Source organism: Lepus europaeus, chromosome 3 (assembly GCF_033115175.1).
Source record: "Lepus europaeus isolate LE1 chromosome 3, mLepTim1.pri, whole genome shotgun sequence".
NCBI classification, from domain to species: domain Eukaryota; kingdom Metazoa; phylum Chordata; class Mammalia; order Lagomorpha; family Leporidae; genus Lepus; species Lepus europaeus.
The window spans coordinates 10,515,939-10,531,644 of NC_084829.1; the positions used below are offsets into that span (position 1 = coordinate 10,515,939).

At 48.5% G+C, this 15,706-nt stretch overlaps 1 protein-coding gene across 4 annotated transcripts in view; it reads left to right on the plus strand.

The window, feature by feature from the left end:
• The window catches only part of GCNT2 (glucosaminyl (N-acetyl) transferase 2 (I blood group)), a 111,475-nt gene extending 96,023 nt beyond the window's left edge, over nucleotides 1-15,452 (plus strand). For all 4 annotated transcript variants that reach the window (XM_062184511.1, XM_062184525.1, XM_062184531.1 and 1 more), the window contains exons 2-3: nucleotides 3,807-3,899; nucleotides 13,072-15,452. In XM_062184511.1, coding sequence (XP_062040495.1) covers nucleotides 3,807-3,899; nucleotides 13,072-13,262 — 284 coding nt within the window. In that variant the 3' untranslated portion in view covers nucleotides 13,263-15,452. The remainder of the gene's footprint in view (nucleotides 1-3,806; nucleotides 3,900-13,071) is intronic.
• The last annotated feature ends 254 nt before the right edge of the window (nucleotides 15,453-15,706 follow it).

The window sequence follows — 15,706 nt, forward strand, 5'->3', positions numbered from 1 at the left end:
CAATATGTGGGAGACCTGGAAGAAGCTCCAGCTTCCTTGCTTTGACCTGACCAGCATTGCAGGCATTTGGGGAATGAACCAGTGGTTGGAAGATCAGTCTCTCTCTGTCTGTAACTCTGCCTTTCACATAAATAAAGTAAATACAGTTTTAAGAAAAGTTATTTTAAATGCCTTATCCAATTAAATTTCTTTAAATATATTGTTCTCCAATTTTTTTCTTATTAAAGAATTATGACAACTTACTCAGTTAGTGTTACATTTTGTTCTCCTTAGTGTGAGTGTTGGGTTTTTATTTACTACCATAATAAGTTACCACAAATGGAACAGCTTAAATAACAGGGGTGCCCTGGAGGTCTGTCAGGCACAATTAGGACATGGGTCTCACCAGGCTGGAAGCAGGACTGTGGCTTTGTCATCTTCCTTACTCGAGGTTCTAGGTGTGGTGCACTTCCTGGCCTCTTCCAGCCTCTAGGGGCTGCCCACGTTCCCAGCTGGGGGTCCCTATCCCATCTTCAAACGGCAAAGGGGAAGTGAGCCCGCTCATACCTCATACCCTCTGACTAGCGCTCGGCACCCCTATCCACTGTTGAAGACCCCGTGACTGGGATCACGCTGGGCCCTCCTAGATAATGAAGAATAACCTTCTTGTATCAAGCTCGGTTGACTGGCAGCCTCGATTTCCCCTTTCCAAGGAGCACTCAGTAGTATTGTAGTTTCTGCGAGCACTACATGCATGTCAGGACAGGATGTAGACCTGTGTGTGTGTGTGTATGTGTGCCCCTCATAGTATGTCATACCAAAATTTAAGAAGAGCCTTCTGGGGCTGGCGCCATGGCTCACTTGGTTAATCCTCCGCCTGTGGTGCCGGCATCCCATAGGGGCGCCGGGTTCTAGTCCTGGTTGCTCCTCTTCCAGTCCAGCTCTCTGCTGTGGCCTGGGAAGGCAGTGGAGGATGGCCCAAGTGCTTGGGCCCCTGCACCCGCAAGGGAGACCAGGAGGAAGCCCCTGGCTCCTGGCTTCAGATCGGTGCAGCGCACTGGCCATAGCGGCCATTTGGGGGGTGAAGCAACGGAGGGAAGACCTTTCTCTCTGTCTCTCTCTCTCACTGTCTAACTCTATCTGTCAAATAAAAGAAATAAAAAAAAGAAGAAGAAGAAGAGCCTTCTAAGGGAACAGCTGTAATTTGGGTACAGACGTCATTTGTGTCATCACATTGCAATTGTGTTCAGATCGCAGTGCTTACTGGTGGAAAATGCTAGAGCTCTCAAGAAGCAAAGACTGCCTTTTGGTTGCATTTACACTGATTCCCAGACAGTTTTCCCCCTCATCCATAGCTTCCCTTTCTGAAGGTTCAATTACCAAAGTCAACCACAGTCTGAAAATACTAAAGGGAAAATTCCAGAAAGAAACCATTCATTAACTTTTAAATTGCAGAGTATGCTGAGTAGCCTGATAACATATTGCAGTGTGCTGTTCCACCCCCTGGGACACACATCATCCCTTTGTGCAGGTTCTGCCGTACACACACTGCTCACATGTTAGGCCCTTAATAGTCACCTTGGTCATCAGGTTGGCTGTCTTGGTCATGACATCTCAGTGCCTGTGTTCAGGTCATCCTTGTTGTTCTTAGTGATGGCCCCAAGGCACAAGAGTAGGGATGCTGACAACACAGAAATGCCAAAGAGAAGCTGTGAGTGATGCCTCGAGGTGAAAAAGTGATAGGACAAGGAGACATCCTGAGAGGAGAGACCACATTCACATAACTTTTATCCCTGTATATTGTCATATTGTTCTATTTTTTATATTCTTACTATGGGGTGACACTACCCGATATGGTTAAATCAGCCCTCAATCTCTGTGATCTCTCCAAAGTTTATTGAGTTGATGAGACATAGCTCAGTGTTTCTCCAGTGGGCTGATTTTGTTCCTGCACTGGGCTCTGGACAATGCTGGCAGATATTTTTTGGTTGTCACATTGGGAAGAAGGTACTACTGGTATCTAGTGGGTACAGGCCAGGAATGCTGCTTGACCGCCTACAGGGCATGGGACAGCCCACTAGAACCAAGACTCAGCCAGCCCCAAGCATCCACAGTGCTGAAGTGTCACACCCTCACTAAGCATGATGGCGACCTAAGGCACCCTCCCCCAACATCTTTCTTATTTTAAAGGCTAAGTCTATATATTTCAAATAACTACATATTCATGTGAGTGTGCTTCAAAAAGTTCATAAAAAATCTGAAATCCATGTATACAAGGGATCTTTTAAAAAGTTCATGAAAAATGTGTATTATGAAAAAGCTATACATGGACTTCAAAATGTCTTGCACCAAAGCATCTTATTTTTAAAAAAGCTTTTACTTAATGAATACAGATTTCATTGGTACAGCTTTGGGAGTATAGTATTTTCTTCCCCCTATACCTGCCCTCCCACCCCTACTCCCGTCCCACCTCCTACTTACTCCCTCTCCCATCCCATTCTTCACTAAGATTCATTTTTAATTAACTTTATATACAGAAGACCAACTCTATACTAAGTAAAGATTTCAACAATTTACACACACACACACAAATTATAAAGTAGTTTGAAAATAAGTTTTCCATTTAATTCTTATAGTAAAACTCATAAAGGACAGAGGTCCTACATGGGGAGTAAGTGCACAGTGACTCCTGTTGTTGATTTAACAATTAATACTCTTATTTATGACATCAGTGATCACCCAAGGCTCTTGACATGAGCTGCCAACGCTATGGAAGCCTTTTGAGTCCACAAACTCCATCAGTATTTAGACAGGGCCATAAGCAAAGTGGAAGCTCTCTCCTCCCTTCAGAGAAAAGTATACCCTTCTTTGATGGCCCCTTTCCACTGGGATCTCACTTACCAAGATCCTTCATGTAGATCATTTTTTTTGCCACAGTGTCTTGGCTTTCCATGCCTGAAATGCTCTCAGGGCTTTTCAGCCAGATCTGAATGCCTTAAGGGCTGATTCTGAGGTCAGAGTGCTGCTTAGGGTGTTTGTTGTTCTGTGAGTCTGCTGTGTGAACTGCTTCCCATGTTGGAACATTCTCCCCCCTTTTAATTCTATTTATTGTTATTACCAGACACTTGGTCTTATTTATGTGATCCCTTTCACACTTAAAGCAGCTTATGTTTTCATTCTATTTTTCCATCAACCTTTTAAAAAAAGTATCTATGTATTTGTTTATTTGGCAGAATGACAGAGAGAGATAGATCAATCTTCCTCCTCTGGTTCCCAAATGCCCACTACAGCTGGGGCTGGGTCAGGCTAAAGTCAGGAGCCAGGAACTCCATTCTAGTCTCCCACAGGATTACAGGGACCCAGGTACTTGGGCCATCGTCTGCTGCCTTCCCAGGCCCATTAGCTGGAAGCTACATAAGAAGCCAAATAGTTAGGCCTGGAACCAGCACTCTAATATTGGTTGTGGGCACCCTAAGCAGTAGCTCAACCTGCTGTGCAACAACTCCCATCCCTTCTGCCAACTCTCTGATTCCCTTGTACTAAGATCCAGCTGGGATTAGATACTAAAATATTGATTAGAATTATAGTCATATATTGCTTGATTTAGATATTCTATTATTAGTTGAATAATGAGTCAGCAGCTAAAGTTTCAGTCAGTTTAGCTGGAGGAAGCAGAAGCCGTGTGGATCTGTGCACAGCGTCGGTGTGACTGTGAAAGGTAATAGTCTACTGAAAGAAGATGGTTAGAACTGGAGGCCACATTGAAGGAGCCGGAGCCCTTCTCTCATGGTTCTCATCTCTCTGCTTGTTCTTTATCAATATTTCAGATGTCCCTGGCTCGATGCCCAATGCATCCTGGACTGGGAACCTCCGAGCTGTCAAGTGGAGTGACATGGAGGATAAACACGGAGGCTGCCATGGTGAGGCGTTCACTTCATGTTTTTTGGCTGTGCTGCTTATGGGTGTTGGCATGGATGCAGTTGTGGCCTGCAGGTGTTCTCAGATAGAGACAGAACTGCTGATATATTCAGACCAGTCTGCTGCTTATTAAACAGTGAAGCCAGAGGCTTCAAGATGTAGTCTTAGAACATATCTCACACACATACTCCCTTTGTAATCACCTAGGGAGATGTAGAGAACATTCAAATTGTAATGATACTTTCTTCTTGCTAGTGCCAGTTATCTCTCTCTCTCTCTCTCTTTCTGTCAAAAGCAGAGAACAGAGACAGAAACAGCTCCCATCTGCTGGGTTACATGCCCACAATGCCTGGGATGGGATAGGGAGAAGAAGCCAGGAGCTGGGAACGCAAAAAGGAAGACCTTTCTCTCTGTCGCTCTCTCTCTCACTATCCACTCTGCCTGTCCAAAAAAAAAAAAAAAAAAAAAAAGCTGGAGATATCCAACATAGGCCGTGTCTTCGCCACAAGGCCCAATGCCTACCCCTAATTCCAGCTTTCTTATTCCTCATGCTCTTCCTTTGGGCAGTGTAGCTGTTAAAAGGAGAAGATGTGACGTCATGTTCTCACTACAAAGCACCACACATCGGCCCCGCTCTCCCCACAGACAGGCTGAGAAACGGCTTGGAGAGCTGCAGCTGTTTGTTTCAGCTCTGACTGGACAGCAGGTGACACTACTAAGAGAAGGTTGTCCTGCAAAAGGACAAGAACTAGAAACACTGTGTGGTAGTCACTTCTACAGGATCTTACGACATTCTGACATAGTCCATCCAGAGCACTGCCCAGCACACAGCAGACGTGTGTGTAAGCCTGCTACAGCTACCGTAACCAAGTAGCACAGATTGGGTGGCTCAAATAACAAAAATGAATTTTCTCAAAGTTCTGGAGGCTGGAAATCCAAGGTCAAGGAGTCCCCAGAGCCAGTTCCTGCTGAGGCCTCTCGCTTGGCTTGTAGGTGGCTGTCATCTCCCTGTATCTTTTCATGGTCTTCCTTCTGTGTGTGTCTGTGTCCCAATCACCCTTTAGACTTTAAAGACCTTCTCCCTTCTGAAGCACCAGTGTTAGGATTCAGCATGTAGGCCGGCGCCGCCGCTCACTAGGCTAATCCTCCGCCTAGCAGTGCCGGCACACCGGGTTCTAGTCCCGGTCGGGGCACCAATCCTGTCCCGGTTGCCCCTCTTCCAGGCCAGCTCTCTGCTGTGGCCAGGGAGTGCAGTGGAGGGTGGCCCAAGTGCTTGGGCCCTGCACCCCATGGGAGACCAGGAGAAGCACCTGGCTCCTGCCATCGGATCAGCGCAGTGCGCCGGCCGCAGCGCGCCTACCGCAGCGGCCATTGGAGGATGAACCAACATCAAAAGGAAGACCTTTCTCTCTGTCTCTCTCTCACTGTCCACTCTGCCTGTCAAAAAAAAAAAAAGGATTCAGCATGTAAATTTGGACGTGCACACAAGTCAGCCTGCAGTAAACATTTATCCAGGAGGCTGGTGTTGTGATGCAGTAGGTTAGTTCACTGCCTGTGACACTGGCATCCCATATTGATGTCAGCTCGAGTCCCAGCTGCTCCACTTCCTTTTTTTTTTTAAACAGGCAGAGTGGATAGTGAGAGAGAGAGAGACAGAGAGAAAGGTCTTCCTTTTTGCCGTTGGTTCACCCTCCAATGGCCGCTGCGGCCGGCGCATCTCGCTGATCCGAAGCCAGGAGCCAGGTGCTTCTCCTGGTCTCCCATGCGGGTGCAGGGCCCAAGCACTTGGGCCATCCTCCACTGCCTTCCCAGGCCACAGCAGAGAGCTGGCCTGGAAGAGGGGCAACCGGGACAGAATCTGGCGCCCCGACTGGGACTAGAACCTGGTGTGCCGGTGCCGCAAGGCGGAGGATTAGCCTGTTAAGCCACGGCGCCGGCCTGTGGTTTTTTTTTTTTTTTTTTTTTAAGATTTATCTATCCATTTGAAATTCAGAGTTACACAGAGAAGGAGAGGCAGAGAGAGAGAGAGAGAAATAAATAAATCTTTAACAAATAAATACTTATCCAGTGAGTGAATGAAATAATGAGAATTTGTAGCTTTAGTCTTTTCTCCTTATTATCACAAGGCTTTGGCTACTCTTCCATTCAATCTAGAGTTTCACTCATTTGCTTGTCTTATCTACACCTGAGGTTTCAGCTGAAAATCTCTACATTGCTGCTTCTCTTTCTCTCTCTTTTTATTTATTTAAGATTCATAATTACACACAGAGAGAGGAGAGGCAGAGAGAGAGGTCTTCTATCTGCTGGTTCACTCTCCAACTGTCTGCAACGGCCTGAGCTGTGCCAATCTGAAGCCAGGAGCCAGGGGCTTCTTCTGGATCTCCCACACAGGTGCAGGGGCCCAAGCACTTGGGCCATCCTCCACTGCTTTCCCAGGCCACAGCAGAGAGCTGGATCAGAAGTAGAGTAGCCAGGAGTTGAACCAGTGCCCATGTGGGCACTGCAGACGGTGACCCTACCCACTATGCCACAGCGCCAGTCCCACTGTTTCTCTTAAGACTCTCCACCAGGCCGGCGCCACTGCTCAGTAGGCTAATCCTCCACCTGCGGCGCCGGCACACCGGGTTCTAGTCCCGGTCGGGGCACTGGATTCTGTCCCGGTTGCCCCTCTTCCAGACCAGCTCTCTGCTGTGGCCTGGGAGTGCAGTGGAGGTTGGCCCAAGTCCTTGGGCCCTGCACCCTATGGGAGACCAGGAGAAGCACCTGGCTCCTGGCTTCGGATCAGCGTGGTGCGCCGGCCATAGCAGCGGCCATTGGAGGGTGAAGCAACGGCAAAAGGAAGACTTTCTCTCTGTCTCTCTCTCACTGTCCACTCTGCCTGTCAAAAAACAAAAAAACAAAACAAAAAAAAAAAACTCTCAACCGCATGCACACGTTGGTCTCTTGTTAGTCCCTCCACTGTGGATGACAGCATTCTCACCTCACCGTACAGAAATTTCAGCCTGTTCTTGTTCTTAGGCATTTTCTTGCTGTTACCTTTAGTGGCCCACGTTTTCCCCGGAAGGTGGTGCACCTGCCTACTTACCCATCGTGGCCTGGCTCCTCCCTGTGGAAGGAGGATGGGGAAGACACCACTTTGCTTTCTGATCTAAGACTCCCTTAGAAAACAGACCTCACATCAGTCAGGCTCCCAGTATGTGGACATGTTGTGTTCTCCACACTCTGCCATCAACCACATCTGCCTCCTTCCAGACCACACAGTCAGTGCTGACCTGCTTCTACACCTCCTTGCCACCTCTGACACTGGAGGACTTCACTGTGCACTGTGACCCACACGGCATTGCCGCCTTCCTCATCACAGAAGCTCACCCCACAAGTGGACTTGGCTCCAATCTCATGGTCATGACCTGCACCCAGCTCTACCCTGGTAGAGAAGGTAGAGGCCAGACAGGCTTGCAAATTTTAAAACATCTCTTTATTTTATAATTTATTCGAAGGGCAGAGAGACTGAGAGAAATCTTCCATATGATCTTTCACTCCCCAGATGTGTGCAACAGCCCAACAGCCAGGGCTGGACCTGGCTGAAGTAAGCAGCGTGAAACTCCATCCGGGTCTCCCCACTTGGGTAGTAGGAACCCAACACTTGAGCCATCGCTTGCTGCCTCCCAGGTATGCAATAGCAGGAAGCTGGATCAGAAGCAGAGCTAACAGGAGTGCAGTGGAGGATGGCCCAAGTGCTTGGGCCCTGTTCCCGCATGGGAGACCAGGAGGAAGCACCTGGCTCCTGGCTTTGGATCGGCGTAGCTCCGGTCGTAGCGGCCATTTGAGGGGTGAACCAACGGAAGGAAGACCTTTCTCTGTCTCTCTCTCACTGTCTAACTCTGTTAAAATTAAAAAGAAGAAGCAGAAGAAGAAGAAGAAGAAGCAGAAGAAGCAGAGCTAAGACTCAGACCTAGGCGCTCCGATATAGAATGTGGGCACCTTAATTGATGCACCAAATACTTGCCCCAATGGGCTTGCATTTCTGCAGGAACCCCTATTGATCACATGGTATATGTGGCCAAGACAGCTGGTCCTGGCCAGGAACCAGTATTCAAAGCTTGGGTAGCCCAACCCTCTCTCAGATGAATGTTTCATTTTTCTGATTTGAGTTCCTGTCATGCCAATGTAAATTTTTTAAAGACTTTTGTTTTAAAGATTTATATATTTATTTGAAAGAGTTACACAGAGAGAGAAGGAGAGGCAGAGAGAGGTCTTCCATCCTCTGATTCACTCCCCAATTGGCCACAACAGCCAGAGCTGCACCGATTCAGAGCCAGGAGCTTCTTCCTGGTCTCCCACGTGGGTGCAGGGGCCCAAGGACCATAGCCATCTTCTACTGCTTTCTCAGGCCACAGCAGAGAGCTGGATTGGAAGTGGAGCAGCCGGGACTTGAACCAGCGCCCATATGGGATGCCAGTACTACAGGTGGCGGCTTTACCCACTACGCCATAGCGCCAGCCCCAGCCAATGCACATGTGATCCCTTTATACATTTAAGAGCTCTAATACTGTCTAGTTCTCCAAACCACTGTATAGGGAAAAGTACACAGGACACAGGTAGAACATTGCATGCCAACCCAGTAATACAATCCGGTCCTTTTCCCCTTGTCTGGAGGTCATTAGGACTTGCTCCAAACTCTTGTGTATACTTCCTTTATCAGCCCTCCTGGCACTCAGCACGGTCTGGAACTCGGAGCTCCCGTTTCTGTTTATAATCTCTTCTGCTTCTGATTTCTTCACTGATTTACATACAATATATTTTTCTTTCTTTCTAGAACAGAACAGATGCTCCACGGGGGCTGGGGTTTTTGACATTTTGTGCATGATTATGTTCCCCACACCTGAAACATATTGTTGATGTGTAAAATGTTTTTGTTTGTTTGAACTGAGATTTCCAGAGGTTCAGCATTTCTGGATTCTTCCTGAAACGCCTGGGGAACTCCCTGTGTGATCTGGGTGCTGGGATCAAGCAGTGCCTGCCATCCTCACCCACATTCGAGCTTCCCGTGCCACTCTGACCCTACGAGGCCGACTCCTAAGCTGGGGAATATTTGAGAATGGACAAAAGGCTCGTTCACTGTCCTGCATGGGGTGGAGAACGTCTGGCCTGCAGGCATCTAAGGCCCAGAAAATCACTGGGCCTGGCCCTGCCAAAGCGACTGCAGGCAGGACTCGAAATTCACAATATCTATAGCAGCCTAATGATTGATTTATTTATTTTATTATTATTATTTTTTTTGACAGGCAAAGTTAGACAGTGAGAGAGAGAGAGACAGAAAGTCTTCCTTCCATTGGTTCACCCCCTAAATGGCCGCTAAGGCCGGCGCACTGCGCCGATCCAAAGCCAGGAGCCAGGTGCTTCTCCTGGTCTCCCATGTGGGTGCAGGGCCCAAGCACTTGGGCCATCCTCCACTGCCCTCCCGGGCCACAGCAGAGAGCTGGACTGGAAGAGGGGCAACCGGGACAGAATCTGGTGCCCCGACCGGGACTAGAACCCGGGATGCGGGCGCCACAGGCAGAGGATTAGCCTAGTGAGCCACGGTGCTGGCCAGCCTAATGATTTAAGTTGATAATTTTGTGTGGCCCACAATGATGTCATCAATACCCAAATGGCCCATCACAGAAAAGAGTTCCCAACACCTGCTAGGGACCTACTATCTCACTCCAGCAAGGCCCTCCTGGCTACCTACTTTTTTTTTGTTTTGTTTTAAGAATTTTATTTATTTATTTGAAAGGCAGAGTTAAAGAGAGAGAGAGAGATAGGTCTCTGTTAGTTCACTCCCCAAACCACTGTAACAGCCAGAGCTGGGCCAACCTGAAGCCAGGTGCTTCTTCTGGGTCTCCCAAGCGTGTGCAGGGGCCCAAGCACTTGGGCCATCTTCCACTCCCAGGTGCATTACCAGGGAGCTGGATCGGAAGTGGAGCGGCCAGGACTCGAACTGGTATCCTGGATGCTGGCACCGCAGGCGGCAGCCTTATCCACTCTGCCACGGCACCAGTCCACCGGCCCAGCACTTTTATTTATCTCGTTATTTATTTTCCTGGTGCACTTCCTGGGGTTCACTTTTTCAGCTCCTCATCTTTAAGCTCTCAAGGTTATGCCAAAACAGCCTTAGCACCCTCTGTGAAAGGTGATCGTTCAACTTAGGAAGAGCTTTCAAGACAGTTGGGGAGGCCGGCGCCGTGGTTTAACAGGCTAATCCTCCGCCTTGCAGCGCCGGCACACCAGGTTCTAGTCCCGGTTGGGGCGCCAGATTCTGTCCCGGTTGCCCCTCTTCCAGTCCAGCTCTCTGCTGTGGCCCGGGAAGGCAGTGGAGGATGGCCCAGGTCCTTGGGCCCTGCACCTGCATGGGAGACCAGGATAAGCACCTGGCTCCTGGCTTCGGATCAGTGCGATGCACTGGCCGCAGCGGCCATTGGAGGGTGAACCAACGGCAAAAAGGAAGACCTTTCTCTCTGTCTCTCTCTCACTATCCACTCTGCCTGTCAAAAAAAAAAGAAAAAGAATAAAAAAAAAAAGACAGTTGGGGAAGATTCCGTGACACTTCCTGTCATGCCACCCCTTCCCGCCATTCCCTCTTTGCCTCTTCCTGTGTTCAGTAAGAAAAGTTGCCCATTCTCTAACCCAAAGCCGCCCTCTGCGGTCTCATTTCTCCGTGGGCCTCACAGATTACGCCCCCGCCCTTGTGCGTGCTCACTCTCGCTCCCCGCTGTCTCTTCTCCCCTCTGCAGCGTCTTCCCTGCAGAACACCACGTTGTCCGGAGCTTTCCGCTGTTCCAGGCTGAAGTATCCTTTCCTGTTCACGCCTGTTTTCTTCCTCCTCCTTCTCCCTCCCCCCCTTCCTCCTCCTAGCTCTTCTGGAACTTAATGTTCTCTGGGGCGCAAGATGACGCACAATTGTCTGGAAAGAGAGTCAACAAAATAGTAATTTCCTTCTTTTTAGAAGATGTATTTGTTTATTTGAAAGGCAGAGTGACAGAGAGGGAGGGAGAGAGGACAGTCTTCCATCCGCTGGTTCGTTCCCCAAGTGGCCACAACATCTGGGGCTGGGCCAGGTCGAAGTCAGGAGCCTGAGCTGCATCCTGCTCTCCCACGTGGGTGGCAGGGCTCAAGCGCGTGGGCCACCTTCCACTGCCCTCCCAGGTACATGAGCTGGGAGCTGGATCCGAAGTGGAGCAGCCGGGACCCAAACAAGCGCTCTGAGTTGTCAGCATCACGAGGGGTGGCTTAATCTGCTTCACCATAATGCTGGCCCCAGTATTTCCTCCTTAGCACTGGTACCTACCAGCTGGCAATAAACACGCAAAAAGGAAAAAAAAAAAAAAAAAGAAAGAAAAGAAGGAGAGTCAGGGAAGGTGTCCCCGAGAACATGGCCTTGGAGCAGGGAGCCATGCATGCCCTTGTACAGGAGGGAGCCTTGCAGCTGTCTGGGAGAAGGGCTGTCCAGGGAAGGAAGAGCAAACACAGACTCTCAGGGCAAGCGTGCCTGGTGTGCTCAGGGCTAACAAGGAGGCACAGAGGCCAGTGTGGTCCCAGGGGATGAGAAAGGGTTAGACTAAGATTGGAGCGGGGGCAACGTGGCCATGAAGGGCCGGTCTCTGAAGAGGTCTGAACGCCGTTGTTAGGGTTCTGGGCAGAGGAGATGTGTTCTATTGATGCTTTCTTTGAAAGTATACAACGTTCACGTATTTCATACATACAAATTCAGGAACCTAGTGATGCTCCCCACCCCACCCTCCCTCCCGCGCTCCCACCCTTCTTCCTCCTCCCTCCCTGTTCCCACTCTCAATTTTTACAAAGATCTATTTTCAGTTTACTTAGTAAAGAGTTAAACAAATAGTATGTAGAAAAAAAAAAAAAAAGACTGCTCCTCAACAGTATCTACTGACACTTTTCTTTTAAAGACTTACCTATTTATTTGAAAAGCAGAGTTACAGAGATGGGGATCTTCCATCTTCTGACTTACTCCCCGAGTGGCCACAATAGCCAGGGTGGGCCAGGCTGGAGCCACAGTTCTGAAACTCCATCTGGGTCTCCCCCATGGGTGCAGGGGCACTGAAACTTGGACCACTACTTTCCCAGGCACAACATAGGGAGCTGGATCAGAAGCAGAGCAGCAGGGACTCAAACTGGCTCTCTTATGGGATGTTGGTGTTGCAGCTGGGGGCTTAACCTGCACCAGACCCTCTTACTGACATTTTCAAGGTGGAGCTGACAAAATGGCTGATAGATTGGCTATGGGGTGTGACAGAGAGGGAGAGAAGTGCCTGGGGCACTGAAGAATAGAATTCCTATGATGGGAAAGACTTGGAGAGGAACAGGCTTACAGGGAGATGAAGAAGTTCAATGTTTCTGTGTTGTGTCAGTGAGGTTTATGACACATGTAAGTGGAGACATGAAGTAGCCACTTTATAAAGATAAGAATAAAAAGGCTTTACCAGTATAACCCATAAAAACCACTCCCATATGTACACTTCCAGAACTTCTCATCCATTACTCATTTGATAATACAGGAGCAATTGCCTTGTGACACCTCCTTGTTACTGCTTCGTCTCCTTTTCTTTTTTTTTTTTTTTTTTTGACAGGCAGAGTGGACAGTAAAAGAGAGACAGAGAGAAAGGTCTTCCTTTTGCCGTTGGTTCACCCTCCAATGGCCGCTGCGGCCGGCGCACCTCGCTGATCCGATGGCAGGAGCCAGGTACTTGTCCTGGTCTCCCATGGGGTGCAGGGCCCAAGCACTTGGGCCATCCTCCACTGCACTCCCTGGCCACAGCAGAGAGCTGGCCTGGAAGAGGGGCAACCGGGACAGGATCGGTGCCCCGACCGGGACTAGAACCTGGTGTGCCGGTGCCGCAAGGCGGAGGATTAGCCCAGTGAGCCGCGGCGCCGGCATGCTTCGTCTCATTTAACTTGCATTTTATTCCACTACATTGTACCTCCTGTCTGACTCATGGAGTTTAAGTTCCTTGTGGGCTGGGACTATACAGTCCTATTTCATTTGTTCCCCATAGCCCTCGGCACAGTCTCAGCTACTCCGCAGTCAGGCCGAAACCCTCCCTCTGTGCAAGGCCATCACCTTGCCTTGCGCACACAAGCATGCCTTACCCGGGCCTTTTGTTCTTTCCTCTGCAGGCCACTATGTGCACGGCATCTGCATCTATGGCAATGGAGACTTGAAGTGGCTGATGAATTCGCAAAGCCTGTTTGCTAACAAGTTTGAACTCAACACATACCCCCTGACGGTGGAATGCCTGGAACTGAGGCTTCGAGAAAGAACCCTCAATCAGAGTGAAACAGCAATACAACCCAGCTGGTATTTTTGAACTACAACGCATGACAGAAGGGAAATCGCAGAAGAAGCTTTCGTTGTGAGAGACTTGTGCCTCGACTGTGTTAAGGGTCCCGGGGCCTGGCTGTGTAGACTTCAGCTGTGCACGGTGATGCTCTGAAGTACCCCAGCAGGGCGGCTGAGAAGAGCAATCCTGGCTCCTTGACCAGTTCGGCGGTTTCTTGATACTCACCTCTATATGAGGCTGTGCTTCTGATCAGTGGTAAATATTGCCAGATCTCTGCAGCAGATTGTTGTAGAAATATGTTCCGATGAAAAAGGAGAATTGTAGATAATAGTATTTGAGAAAATAGGAATTTGATTTCTTTGAAGAAAAAAAATCTTTTCAACACATTAGTAGTCACCACTAGAATCGGCACGCCCATATGGGTTCCAGGGGTCTCAAGTGGCTGCTGACCAATGCTCAACACTGTTCGACCACATACAGGCATAGAAACAGCTTTTCTGGGTAACTCGCCAAGGTCTTTAAAACATAACCTCCAGAATTGAGAACAGACCTTGTCTCTGAGTTGCAACACTAGCATTTTCAGTTGCCCATGTCCAGAGTTCTGTGTGTAGTATAAAGCCATTAACACAAGCTCATGCGGGCGTGAAGATAGGTGTTACTGTCTGCTGCTCCAGGAATAGGACCTCGGGGAAACAGAACATTTCTCTACATATGCTGGAATGTGCTCTGACCCTCCTCCATGGTGTCCATTGAGAACTCTAAGAAGTCCTTGCAAAAAATGAAGATATTCCTACAAGAGGTGCTGTTGCACGAATCTTGCGTGGTGTCTGGAACGCCTTACAAGGAAGCACTCCTCGGCTACAATCCCCTCCTCTCGGTGTTATGTAACTTGCAAAAGAGTGGCCGGATTCTGTCCTGCGAGGCTTCTAACGACACTGTAGTGTTCTCTGAGTAGCTTTACAACACCCAGTGCTGATGGCAGTGCCTTCATTTCTAAATATAAGGGCTTTCAGCCGTGGGTGACCATCTCTGGCATTAACCCCCTCCGTCCAGCCACCCACACATCCGCTCTTCCATGCAGGTTGCATTCCAGAAATAGTTCTGCAGTGTTTGCTTTGCTTCTGCCAGGCCTGTGCCGAGACACGTCAGATTACCTCTCGAAATCTCTGGAATAATGTCAAATTGGAGGGCCCGCCGTGGAAGGTCTTACAGAGCAGTTGCATTCAGCACTGTCATGACGAGTTTATATGTGGCGATTTCAGGCCAAGTAGAACACTGATTACCAGCGGAGGTTAAAGCAGAGATTGTTCGAAAGGGAGGGGAGTGGGGAGACAGAAGCTACAGGCCGCTGCGCTGTGTTCCAGGCCACCTGTGAGCCCCGTATGTTTCCTTTCATTCAAACCTCACAGCACTCCTGAGGGGCTCACATGATGACCCTCACCCTGCAGATGAAGTAGCTGAGGCCGAGAGGAGCCAGTCAACACTGGGAAATGGGTTCTCCGACAGTGAGCTGGGATTCTCTCACTGCCCTTCTCGGTTCATTTCTGGGGGTGGAAGAGCGAGAGAAGCGGAAATCAAGCTGTATTGAGCGCACCAGAAAAGGCAGGTTTTAGTTACAGTCTCAGTGTTACCATTGAGAGAAGGTCCCATCACCTCAGAGAAATGTGAAGTCTACTTGTGAATTGCTCTGATCCACTGAGCTGTTCGATATTTATTTATTCTAACGAGAACCAATGACTACAACTGAAGTGACACTGAATTAACACACTTTTACTCTTTTCTCTGTGATTGTACCCGTTGAATGTTAATCATATTTAAAGGGAATGACTTTGAAGTGAAGCCTTTTTTCCAGCTACTGAAAAACACAAGGGACTGTTTCAGGTGGAGAATTGTTGACAGGTAGAGAACACACCTGGGGTCAATGCTGAGGTCTGACGTCTCTTGAACACGTTATGTAAGTGATCGCACCTGAGAAGAAATGTGTTACACTGGATTTTCTCCCGTAGCACGAGCAATTTTTCTGGAATTGATGTTTACATGTCTGTTGCTGGTCATCCCACCCACGTCTTAAATGCTTTAGTGTCGGAAGAATGTAGCGTTTGGCTGATAGATTTCTTCCAACCCACTGGGATGCCCTGAAACTACTGTATCTGTCTTTGTTTTTGATGATGTTCTGTGTTGTTTCCTTGGAAATAAATTAATATATTATTTTCCACCGTTGGGGATATTGTGGTTTTTTTTATTTGATGGTTAGCTAAAAATCCACTGAAGAGCATGTTTTAAAAACAAGGCAATGCTACCATTAAAAAAAAAGAGAAATACATTCATATATGCATGACTGTCTAAAAACACCCACCACTGAAAAGTAACCAAAGCTTTCCCTTTGTGGGGTGTTTGGAGAGTAATTTAGAATGAATTTAAATTGGGTACAGATATCTTAAAATTTGAGATAGGAATATATTATTATCTGC